The sequence below is a fragment of the Ammodytes marinus genome (genome assembly GCF_949987685.1).
Source record: "Ammodytes marinus genome assembly, chromosome: 5".
NCBI lineage: Eukaryota > Metazoa > Chordata > Actinopteri > Uranoscopiformes > Ammodytidae > Ammodytes > Ammodytes marinus.
The window spans coordinates 18,764,107-18,776,444 of record NC_137234.1 but is presented as its reverse complement, the minus strand read 5'-3'; the positions used below and the strand labels follow the sequence as shown (position 1 = coordinate 18,776,444).

The window sequence follows — 12,338 nt, the reverse complement described above, 5'->3', positions numbered from 1 at the left end:
AATCATTTTGCTTGAACATTGCTGCATTAGAATGGACACTACTGGACAGCCTGCAGTTCATTGTCATTGGTCACTTATTGTTCTCCCTATACAGCAACCCCTGGTGTGAGGTCAGGAGTCAGATGGTGCAGGGTGGCAGATGAAGAAGAATTAGTTGGCAAACAACCAACTGTTGTATAATCATTTGTATCAAAAGCATGATTCACAGGAAATCATTTATTTCTATTATTGGACCATGTCCTCCTTTTATCCACACACATTTGATCCAGTGATGCCTGCTGATAGTTCATCAAAAGTACTTTGGATTTAAATGGCTTTAATGGATCCTTATCCCTATTCTTAGCCTTCAAATCTGTCTCATCCTGCAGACGTTGACAAGAGCTGTGTGGGATTGGTGGAGTCTGGTTTGTGTTCAGCATAGGACGAATATAAAATGTGTCTGACTGTTTTTGTGTGCGTCGGTGTGTGTACGCTATAGCTCCACAGATGGGAAACGCGAGACACTCCACGAGACCGTGAATGGGGAGAAAGGAAGTTGGCTCGCTTGATAACCGTTTGTCTTAATTTCTTTTTTTTAGACATTGCTTTTAGCTTGCTTTTGTGTCGCTGAGTAGAGGCGGAGGGGTGGATGTAACCTACATGTGGATTCAATTTTTTTTTCATGATAGGGAGAGGGTGGGGAGCAAACAAAAAAAATACGGTAGTGTTGTGTCAGTGGAGGCTGTTGGACACAAAGCCGACTCAACCAGACTCCGTCTCAATATCGTTTGATTTTATTTTCAATTATATATATATTTTTTAACCACCTCAAGCCAGCTCGTGCGCTCCGGACCCACACGGGCTGCTTTTGTTTTATTTTTATTTAGCCTATTTTGTCGAAACGCCATCAGTCTGTCAACCCTGCCCGGAGGGAACCGAACCGTGGGGTGGGGGGAAAGGAGTGGTAGAGGGAGGTCTGGGGAGGAAACGATAGAAGGAGGAAGGTGTCGTAGGAGTGAGACGGCGGGTCTGCGAAGAGCAACTCCTGTGTATTGTTCCGCGGTGTTTTTTTGTCCCGCAGCGGTTCATAGGCACACTCACACTCAGAGAGAGAGAAAGACTCGCTCACAAACACGACTGGGTTTGCTTCGTTCGAGGGTGCGACGAAAAAGCTGAAGACGCCGTCAATTCTGGATTTCTTTATCCGCTTCCTGTCGTCCAGGATGAGGTTCAAAAGGAACGGCTCCTATACGCTAAATAGGTAAGAGAGGCTGGCGTCATGTGGAGGCAACTTATTAATGTGTTATCCATATGGGGAGAAAGGGGAGGGAGGGAGAGGGGGCAGGCAGCACTGTTTGGTCATATGCTCATACATTGGCTCACTTTCTCTCTCACATTTCCACGGAGCCTTTTCTCACATGTCGACCTTATAGGCTAGACTGTCTATCTGTGTTATTTCTTTCATACAATAACTTTTCAATATCGCCAAATTGTGTTTCTAATAGAAACATTAGCAGCACACTGCTACACATGTCAGATCCAGTGGCCCAATTGTAGTATTGTTCTTTATTTTAGTGGTCTCTTTTGAGGCTACATCTGATCACTGTGACATTTGAACAGACAGTTATTGTAATATGCAATGTGTCACCTCTTTTTCACCCCCAGTTTCTGAAGTAATAGGCAATGCCCTATGAACACTTGATCCCCACTTAATCAGATGCTGATATTGGATGTCAATTTTCGTTGAAGGGGTACCCTGAGTTTACCCTGTATGGAACCCACGTGTAGTCCAGAGTGTGTCTGTGTGGCTGGATCAGGATAAACTTGTTTGTCTTGATTTTATGAGGGGAGGCGGGGGCGAGTGGGCTCTCTTTTGTTTCCACACTTCCATTTAGGAAAAGAGCTAAATGATCTCTCTCTTTCTCCCTCTCCATCTTAATCTCTCTCTCCCTCTCTGCTTCCCCTACACAAAAAATACCCCTCTCTTGGCTATACCATCACCTAGCAACTTTGTCTGTGTCAGCCAGCCTCCCCCCCCCCCCCCCCCACACACACACACGCTTTCTCCTGAAGTGATTACAACGGCCCCCTATTCATATCCTGCTGTTTCTTAACCCTGTCACGAGCCCGGGTCTTTCCCCTGCCCAGTGGTTCTGCCTCTATGTGCCCCCCCCTTCTTTCATTGTGTTATCTCTCCAAGTCACAAAGCTTATGAGAAAAACATCTCTGTCTTTCTATCATCAAACCAATCAAGCAACGCAGCTTTCTTGAATTCAGTCCATATGAGTTCTGCAGCGGATGTCTTGCTTTTCATTATTTTGTCTGGATTTTACGATAAGGAAGGCACCGAAAACAAAAGTGTGAGGAAGTACACACGCACAGAGACCCAAAAGCACTTGTTCATATTGTTGAAAGTGGCAGTTGATTTAATGGCAGTTTCACTTCTTCCACTTTTCCTCCTGGCACTCCTTTTCCCCTCTGCCTTGTATGTGGCCTTCCGCTGTACTTGACACAAACACAAAACCCACATCCTGACTTTAAAAGCTGAAACACAAAGGGAGTTAACGAGTGCCAAACACTCATTGCATCAAACAAAAAAAACATGCTATCTCTGCACACATCCCTCCCTTCCTCCCCTTTCACTCAGGAATTGTGTGCAATAATGCGTTGTGTTACTTTCCCCCCATCTGCGATCATTGTATGAGCCATGGTGTTGTGTGTGTGTGTGTGTGTGTGTGCAGGTAAGAGAGGGATGAGGTAATTAAAGAGTGAAAGTGGAGGAGTGGTATAGCTGCAGCTCCCTCCAGGGAAGATGAGGTGTTGGAGGAGGAGGGATGACGTCATCACGGGATGGGAAAGTGCTGCAGTCAGTCTTTGTCATCTTTTTATCTCTGATAGAAGCAGCCGAGAGGGAGGGAGGACGTGCGTGCAGCGGAGAGAGAAAAGGAAAAATAAATCTAGCGTCTCTGGCTACTGTTTAATCCATCTCACTGTTCTTCAGGAGCTCTGTGAGAAGTCGGTGACGGTCCGGAAAAAGCAGAACCATGATCTCTCATTATCTGCCTGTGTAGTTGGTTTCTTAATGTTTTTCTGGGCACGCTGCAGTTATTGGTTTTTCTAGGAACAGTGCAGGGTCGGCCCATTTTTTGCCGTCGAGCGTCAGCATTCAGCTGCGTCGGCCGCCTTCGTCACTGCTGGTTAACTCTGTGTCTGTGCCTGTCTTGTCGAGAACAGCGCTGACTGCAGTCTTCGATTACAGCATCACACACACACACCTGACCACTGCAGTCCTCCTCTGTGTGTGTGTGTGTGCGCGCGTGTGTGCGTGTGTGTGTGTGTGTGTGTGTTCAGCATCTTTCATGTGTTTATAAAAAATAAAGCCAGATGTAGCAGGGGGCAAAGGAAAGTAATTGCTTTTATCAAATGATGCAGGGAAGAGGGGAGAGAGCTGTATCACGGCCCCATGATTCACTGTGCGTCCTTCACCTTATTTGCCCACGCCATAACAGCACTCTGCAGTGATTGGCTCACTTCCTGGGGGCTTGTCTCTACCGCGCCAGCCCCTCCCATCCCGTACCTCTGCATCATTTGTGTGAATGAAAAGTCACGGCTATTGTATATACACAGCAGAACAAGCCGGTGTGTGGGCCTACCTCAGTGTGGACTTGAGTGGTTGACTATTATAAGCCTTAAGTGACATATCACTACATGGGCCAGAGCACGAAGGAACTGTCAACTCCCAGCACTTTGCAGAGAGGGGCTTTGACAACAAGAGCGTGTGTTTGGTCTGTGTGTGCGATGGGTGGAGATAGGATGTTTAGCCCTTGTTTAGGATGTATACAGATTTGAGGAGATTGCTGCCCTCCAGGGATTGTTTCCCTCTCTCGCTCTCTTTCTGTCTCTCTGTCCATCTCTCTCTCTCCCCTGCAGTCCACCCTGTACTGCCCGGCAGTCAGCAGTTTGTTTATGGGACTGTGTTTGCCAAGCTTATCTTCCCGCCTTTCAAGTGGGAGCCAGCCAGCAAGCAAGCGAACGAACGAGAGAGGGAGAGAGAAGGAGAGGGAGGGAGAGGGAGAGAGAGAGAGAGAAAGCAAGAGTGTGAAAGTGAAGCACAGGCAGTTGCAGTAGTTGGAAAGGAGAGAGAGAGAGAGAAACATGCTCTGAGCGGGAGTGTGTCTGTTTTTTTTGTGAATAATTTTGTTTTTGTTTTGAAAAAGTGTGTTTGTCTCGTCGGCCGTTTGGTTTTGGCTGACTCGCTTGACCGGGCATCCCTTCTTCTGTCCGTCCATTCTCTGTCCTGACCTGCGGTAAAAGTCAGAGGGTCGCGCCGGTAGCTTTATGCTTTCACAAGGTGCTATGCCGGAGCCGCTGCTGCACCTGTAGCCAAGTCTGCCAAGAGAGGAGACGGGACGGGGAGGTGGAAGGGTGCTGTGGTGCCAGGAGCCTTGTCACCCCGACTTTTGCCTTAATACCCAGCGGTCTGGATGGGGGTTCTGGTGTGCTGCGACTGCTTCTTCTATCGGTAGTTAACCCAAATCGCTGTTACTCTTTTACATTTTTTATTTTTATTTTTTACTTCTCGACCTTTACTTCCTCTGTTCTGTTGTTGTTTTTGTTGTTGACATCATACTTGGCTTTTTTTTAACGCATTCTTCAACTGACATTTTCACACCTTCATTAACTTTAGCCCCCCCCCCCCCCCCCATCTCGTTCCCATTCACTCTTTGTGTTATGCTGCTGCGGTTTTAGAGGAGACATTTGAGGACAGTGTTGCTGCTGTAGCAGGCAGAGATTCTGCTGTAGTCAGACCGTCAGCATATCATGACTTGTGGGAGGAAAGGAAGGAGGAGGGAGGGAGATGACAGCCATGGCTTCTATGGTTGAGTTAAGGGGAGGAGTGTTTGACATTGCGGGTTACAGGGTTTGTTAGGAGGATGGGTTAGGAGTTAAGGCTAGTTGGGATGAAATGGCACAAGGCCAGATGTCAAGCTAGTCAGCTAGGTTTGCCCAAACTCCTTTTGCTTCTTTGGCAGTGCAGCATTTGTTTGTTTGGACACAGTGTTCCTTTACAGAGGGGCAGGGATGTGATCTTTCCTTTTTTTTCAGTTTTTTCTTTTTTTGCAGAGCATTGACCTAACAGACTTTGCTCTTGTTTTCTGGTTGTTGCCCTCTGAATTTACATTGTATTTGTTTATAGACAGACCTGGAACAACCTACATGTGTTGCAGAGCCTGCGCTCTCCAAATGTGCCTGACTTACTGGCACTCATATAGCGGGTTATTGTGCTTGAGAGAGGGTAGATGATTAAGGTTAGGTTCTCTGGCAGTCCTGTGCATAAAGGATCCGTTTCCCCTCTTTTGTGGTTGTGGGGTTAGCCAGCTTGAGCCTGCCTTTACTGCTGTATAAAGGCTAAATATAACTTTTTGGTTCTCCAAGGAGCATTTTGATGGCCAGGGTAAAATTGTAGCTTACACAGCACAGCTGGATTAGATTAGGCCTTGCGGCGATTCCCAACTTTGTTTACACTTCACTGCTACTCTTAGTATGAATAACAGCCCGCCATTTGTGCGTGTGAGTGTGTCATGTATGTGTGAAGGCTGCACATGTGTTATATACTGTAGGCCTTATTGAAAATACACACAGAAGCCTTGTGAAGGCAGGACTTGTTCCAGAAGTGCTTATGACACACACACACACACACACACACACACACACACACACACACACACACTCTCATTTCCAGTCACGATCAAGGCAGGGTTGGGGCCTGGACCAGTGCATTGATGTCTCATGGGCTCATTAAGCCAAAATGGGCCGTCACGTCTATTTTTAGAATTTGCTTGGCGGTGATGTTATATTGCGTGATTGATGTGTATTTTGGGAGGCACACCCATCCAAACAGGTCCTCATTGACCTCGGCCAGTCCTGTGTCCCCTGGGCTCCGGTGTTTCAGCTTTCAACAGTAGCATTGTGTGCAGTAGAAACTCCCTGCCAGCAGCAATGCCTCAACAGTGTCGACTCCAATGTCCATCATCCTGTTCAGATGTGATTGGGTGCACAACCATAAACTAGGGCTGGCCCGAATGCCATTTTTCAGGCTTCGAATATTCGTTGGTTTTTCCGAGCGAATATTCTGATATTCGTTCCAGAAAAACACACCATCAAACCAACATTAATAATGCCAATGTACTCACTGAAACCGAGTGTGTGAGCCGAGACAGCAAGCTGCATAGTTTGTAGATGCTTTAATAACTTTCGAATGGTAGTAAAGTCGGAGTTTCTTACTTTTTCCCCATGGAAGCAAACAGCTCCGTTCCAAATCAGCTGTCCTCCGCGCCATCGTAACCCGTACAGGAGCTTATCAATTCATCCAGGAACGTGCATCTTTTCGGCGATTTATAAATCCATACAAAGATCCAATATGGATAGTCTTTTGTGTCCATATTATATCCATTATTGACCGCCTATTCCCATGATGCAAGCAAGTCACAGTTGATGATGGGCAATAGCAGCGCTGACTGTAAACAAACAGCTGAGCTAAGCTAACGTTAGCATTACGTCAAGCATTACCTTTCCTTACGAAATCGTACTAATGTTGCGGTAGCCTATGGAGTTATTAGGAATACAATCTATTCTTCCTCCATCTCTCTCTCCCTCCTGCGCTTGGTGCCGCTTTTAGTTTGCCTCTCTCTGGTAACATCACGTAGCCTACTACAGCTGATATCACCGGTTGCGCTTTGAAAGGGCAGCGGCCAACTAGGTCAAAGTTCAAATAATTCGATAATTTAAATGAACGTCTAATTTGTATTTTACAATTGTAACTTGTGTATCCAAATATTATTTGCTGACAAAATATACTGCAGTTTGAGCTACTTTTGGGAAAAAAAAATTAATATTCCAAATACTGAACTGAGCTCCTAATACTAATTTAACAAACGAATACTCGGATATTCGAATAATAAACGCATGAAAAAGACTATGAGAAGCATTTATCTGAGCACATGCATGTTAACACAACATATGCAATCATTTTTGAAAAGGCATGAAAAAACATTTGTTTTGAAAATGAACTTTTAGATGAAGAAATCAATATCACTCTCACATCTGTGAAGCTGGAGTCAGCAGCCAGCTAGCTTAGCTTAGCATTAAAACTGGATGCAGGAGAATGGGGTTAACACAAAAGTTAACCCATATGTAATATCTCTTGTTTGAAATCAGGAAATACGTGTGATTATGTTTTTGTACGGATTAAACAAACTAGATCTAATGTTCATCTTTTCATTTTAGTCTCGGCTAGAAATTGAATAGCCAAAATGTTGGACTATTACTGCAGTCTAGCAGTTTAAATTTAAAATGTTAAAATGGGATAATTAATCAAAAACAATGATATTCCTGCTTATTCATAGCTTTTGACCTTGGAGATGCCCTTTGGCAATTGCATCAAGACCGGGAGATAGAATCCTTCAACATGTCAGAGTTGTGGCAATGCTTTTAAATCATCCCATGTGTCCCATGTGTTTGCTCTGTTGACAGATTAACCAGTCGGGTCGGGATTTTAAGTGTCAGTTGTCCAATTTAAGTAAACCGTAAATAAAGAAGCGTTATGTCACAGTAACTATTCAATGATTGTGAAAATATCATCTCTCTTATGGTGTCGATGTGGTCATACTTTCATTCATTGAATAGCTGAAAGGTACACGCCAGGCTTTATAGTTTGACGCCCCCCCCCGCCCCCGGTAAACTCTATCTGTGCACATTGACACACGAGCAAGCATTCTTTCACTAACACGCGCACACACACACAAACTCACTGAGTAAATTGTACAGGGCCTCCTTTCAGCACAACAGTCCTGGGGGGCAACTTACCACGGTTGGAGTTGAATCCTGGGTCAAGTTCTCACCGTGCTTTGGTCGATTGTGCGCCTTGGCAATCACGTCAAAATTCATGGTCAACCTTGTTTTTTCGGTACTCAAGAGCACAGTGGAACCCAAAATCCTATATTACGGTTTTGAGATGTTATGTTTCTGTCCCTGTATGATGTATTTTTGTTGACGTTTTGGCACATTCAAACCTTGCAGGCTCCATCACATGACAAAAGAACGTGCACGTGTGTATCAGTTGGTCGATTTTTTTTACAATGTGTTGGTGTGGAACAATAGCTCTGAGTGTGTGTGTCATCATGATACTGTGTGTGTTGTATTAGCAGAGCAGGCCATACTGTTACCCATGTGTCTCTCATTAAGGCTATCTTTGGCAGGCCCTGGCTGCTTCCACACAGCTCAGACGTCCAGCTCAACAAGGACACCATTCTTAAGCAGCTCCCCCCCCCCACCCCCCCAGCCTAGCAGACTCCTAGCTCGCGTGGCTGCCCCTCACTCAGAAACAGGCTATATTGAATCAAGCTGAAACGCTCCTAGTCTTTGAGGAAAAGTTTAGTCAAAGGTTTCGGCTATGACTTTTAAAAGTGCACCCTATTAAAATCAATATCTATTAAAAGCTTTGTCTGGAGGAATCGGATGGCTTCATTTCCTGTGGCTCTCGCACGGCAAACCAAACTGCTTTGTCAGTCTCGCTTAAAAAAAAAGAAAGCACTGACGTTAATTTTTACATGAAGGTTTGAAGTACTCTCCTTTGTTGCCAAGAATCTCTTCTGATATCGAGCACCTTAAAATAAATGATGCCCATTTTTAAAGCTTGACTGGTCATCAACATAATGGAGAGGTGTCTGGGTTTACTTGGACTTGTGACAAAGGGACGTCTTGTCAGTCATGAGTCATGACCGACCTTCTCTACTGTCACCTCACCTGCCCTCTAGTCACTGCAGAGGGCAGACCTCACAAGTGGGGCCAGTTACATAACACAGACACTGCGTCTGGTTGTGTGTGTGTGTGTGTTTTTTAGGAGCAGCCTAGTCCTGCTGCCTCAGGAGAAGGGGAAAGAGATGGCCTTGCACTAACCTCACCTCCATATTTAATAATAATAATAAGAATAATAATAAGTCAGCACACATGCACTGAAATGAAAAATAAGTAGACCTCAATGCAGCTCCTTTTGTTCCTGAAACAACTTAAATCAAAAACAAGAGCACAACCGGTACCTGCAGTACATGTTTGAAACACTTATCAGTGCTGATCAGACGAACATTAGCGGAGTAAAAGTTGTTAGCGTGTGGCAGCAGGTGCCCAGTATAGGCATGGAAAAACTCACAGCTGCTAGGTGGCCCAATTGGCAAGTGGATAATGGCTTCAGTGTGTTCGGCTGGGTTTGTAGTTTGGCTCAGGTGGCAGGAAAAGGCTTAGACAGAACTCAGTACCTAAACAACCAACCCGCGGGGCTTTGTATGGGCTGTAAAGGTGGCAGGGGAATGAGTTGTTGCAGTTGTCTCAGCAGCAGCAGCAGCCCACTGACTTCATATGTGCTGCTTCTGGGAACAGGAGGCCCATTTGAAGGGAGACAGGAAGTGCCTGGGCGCCTCACTTCCTGTTTATCAAGTTTGTCTCTGGTGAGAGGGGAGGGGTGGTCCGATGCAGCCTAATTAAACAAGAAGGTGGTGGTGAGTAGGTAAGCCTTCTTTATTCGCTCTGTCTCAATCTGAAACACACACACACACACACACACACACACACACACACTCTCGCCTGCATAACTGTGCTTGTGCCTCTGTGCTGCAGTGCCTTTGGCAGCTGTGCCCCCCTCATTTGTTTCAATTATCTACCATCTGACATGACGCTGTTACCAAGGATAGATCGGAGAGGAAGGCAAGGAAAGTTTCAAGTGCCCTCCAGCAGAAATGCAGCTTTATTATGTACACAGTGTCTTATTCAACACCTTTCAAAAACACAGCTGGATCCCAACTTCATCATGTTCAGAATTGATAGACACACGCACACAATAAACTAACTCCCTCCTTGTGAGACTATATTTAATCAGGGAGTAGCAGTGTGGTGAGGAGGATGCTGCAGAGTGCTGACTACAGCTTGTTCACTTACAGAGCTCTGGCTGTGGGCCAAACACAAGGACTAACCTCAGATACCCTTTTGTATCACTGGAGCTTTTGTCATATCTGACAGTGTGTCATGGGCTCAGTTGCTTTATATTTAGTGTTTGTGTTTGAGACAGATGTGCACTATCAACCCTCCTGTCCCCTTCTGGGAGAGATGATGTCACTGCATGAACTCATCTACTCAGGTGGGAGCTAGTTAGTCCTTTTTTATATCCAGCCGAATCCCCCGGTGAGGAGACAGACAGACACACACACATACAGTACCTAAACCTCATAGACTTAAGAGCCGCTGATATCATCTGCTCAATAAAGCATCAGAGTATATTGTTCATCCTTTACTGTAGGATGTGATACATGTGCGGAGGGGAATGTGAACGTCAGCAGCACTCATCAGTGCGCTCGCTGACTTTGCGCACTGGTGGTGGAGGGGCAAACGCGTGTCCCTGCTCTGAGCTGCTCCAAGGACATCTATTGATTTGACCTCCCTAGCGTGTCCTTTCTATTCCTCTCTTTTATTTTCCCATAATGGCAGTGACGGAAGCTGCCTCCGCCCACTCCCTTCCCTCGCCCATTGATGCACCATCTGTAGTCACCAAGAATGCAATCTGTTTGTCGGTGTGACTCTATAGGGCCGTGTCCACGTTGTGTGTTTGTGCGTCTCTATGCAAACTGACTGGACATGCTCTGATACGTCCTCCACACCAGTCCCTGACATAGGGCAGAGCTTTGCTGTGGTCATCTCAGCAATATCCCCCAAGGTGCAAAACATGTGTGGGTTTGTCCAAAAATGTCCATAACATTCGCTGCCCTTTTTTCTCTCCTTTGTCTCAAAGCTTCCCCCTCCCCTACAAGCCCCCTTCCTCTCCTCTGTTGTGGCTGACACACACACACAATTAAACACACACACATGACGCCATCGCTGCAACTTACCTAACAACACTGCTCTGCCTTTGCTCTTTGCTTAGTGTGCACATGGCTTGTTTTTCCTCCTGATTAGCCCCCAGGAGACTGATATTCACTGTGACATCCCTGCATGATCTGCTGTCATAGCTTATAACTGGAAAACAAGTGTTTGGGTGGAATGCATCTTCTGTCTTATAGAGAAAAAAAAAACATTCTTAGACCACAGGCCCTGTGTGTGTGTGTGTGTGTGTGTGTGTGTGTGTGTGTGTGTGTGTGTGTGTGTGTGTGTGTGTGTGTGTGTGTGTGTGTGTGTGTGTGTGTGTGTGTGTGTGTGTGTGTGTGTGTGTGTGTGTGTGTGTGTGTGTGTGTGTGTGTGTGTGTGTGTGTGTGTGTGTGTGTGTGTGTGTGTGTGTGTGTGTGTGTGTGTTCTGGGCTGACCATCCCTGCCTAGATTATGCTGAGCTGCTGTTGTTGTGGCAGTGTTGTTGATGTTGTTATGGGTGGACGTCTATGAGAGGAGGCGCTAGCGATTTTATATCAAGCTTGCCTTCCTTCCTCAGAGAGATCAGACTTCCTTTCTTGGCAGGAGAGCTTTTCATGCTGTTCACACACACACACTCCTTAATTTATTTCCCTACACCTCCTAAGATGATTAGAGGTTAAAATGCACACAGAGATGCACTCACCAGAACTTCCTATGGGGAGCACTGCTGCTTAGTTTATGTTTTCCACCAGCTAGGTTTTTTTTCCGCTCGGTGAATCTGTTGGGTCGCAGTACTTCTATTCACCTCTCTGCCCAATCCTGGGTGTGACAACTTCCCACTCCTTCATCCACTCCCCAGCCTTAATCAAACTCACACAATGGACCAGAGTTTCCTCTGCTATCAGACAGTGGCCAGATCTCGTCTAGTCATCAGGGGGTGCATTTTTGTTGTTTTCCTTCTTGTTTTTTTTGGCTGGTTTCATTTTTGGGAATTATGGGTAAACCAACAACCTTGAGCACTGAGGAAGTATTTCTTTCCTTTTTTCATGCTTTACTGTCTGTGTTTGTTTTGTTTTTCCTCACATCGCCGAGTCATCATGCTTTAAAGAGATTGATGTTTTAAAATTGTGTAAAAGATGAGGTTTTCAAGTTTTATAAAATGATCGTGTGTGTGTCGGCTACCATGCAAATCAAAATAGAGCTGATGGATAAATATTGTTTGCATGCTCACTTCTGTGAAGAAGTGTGTCGGGAACAGAATGAGACAGTGCACAGCCATTATTGTGTGGCAATCAAGGGGTTCTACAGGAAATGAGGATTGGAATACCTTGAACTTTTAAGGAATCAAAATGAAAACACATTTAATTTAAAGGCCTATTTCACCGGTGGGAATATGAAGGTGTATTGAATTCTGAGATCCTATGTAGTATAAATGTGCAAAAAAAAAATTAAATTGGTTCATCCTAGCC

General features: G+C 45.4%; 1 protein-coding gene across 2 annotated transcripts in view; it reads left to right on the top strand.

The window, feature by feature from the left end:
* Nucleotides 1-12,338, top strand: part of mob2a (MOB kinase activator 2a) — a 69,920-nt gene that overhangs the window by 31,014 nt on the left and 26,568 nt on the right. Inside the window, exon 1 of one of the 2 annotated variants that reach the window (XM_080027327.1) lies at nucleotides 1,087-1,240. The exons of the other annotated variant lie outside the window; for it this stretch is intronic. Coding sequence (XP_079883453.1) covers nucleotides 1,203-1,240 — 38 coding nt within the window. The 5' untranslated portion in view covers nucleotides 1,087-1,202. Of the gene's footprint in view, nucleotides 1-1,086; nucleotides 1,241-12,338 lie in introns of those variants that run through there. 2 annotated transcript variants of the gene reach the window in all.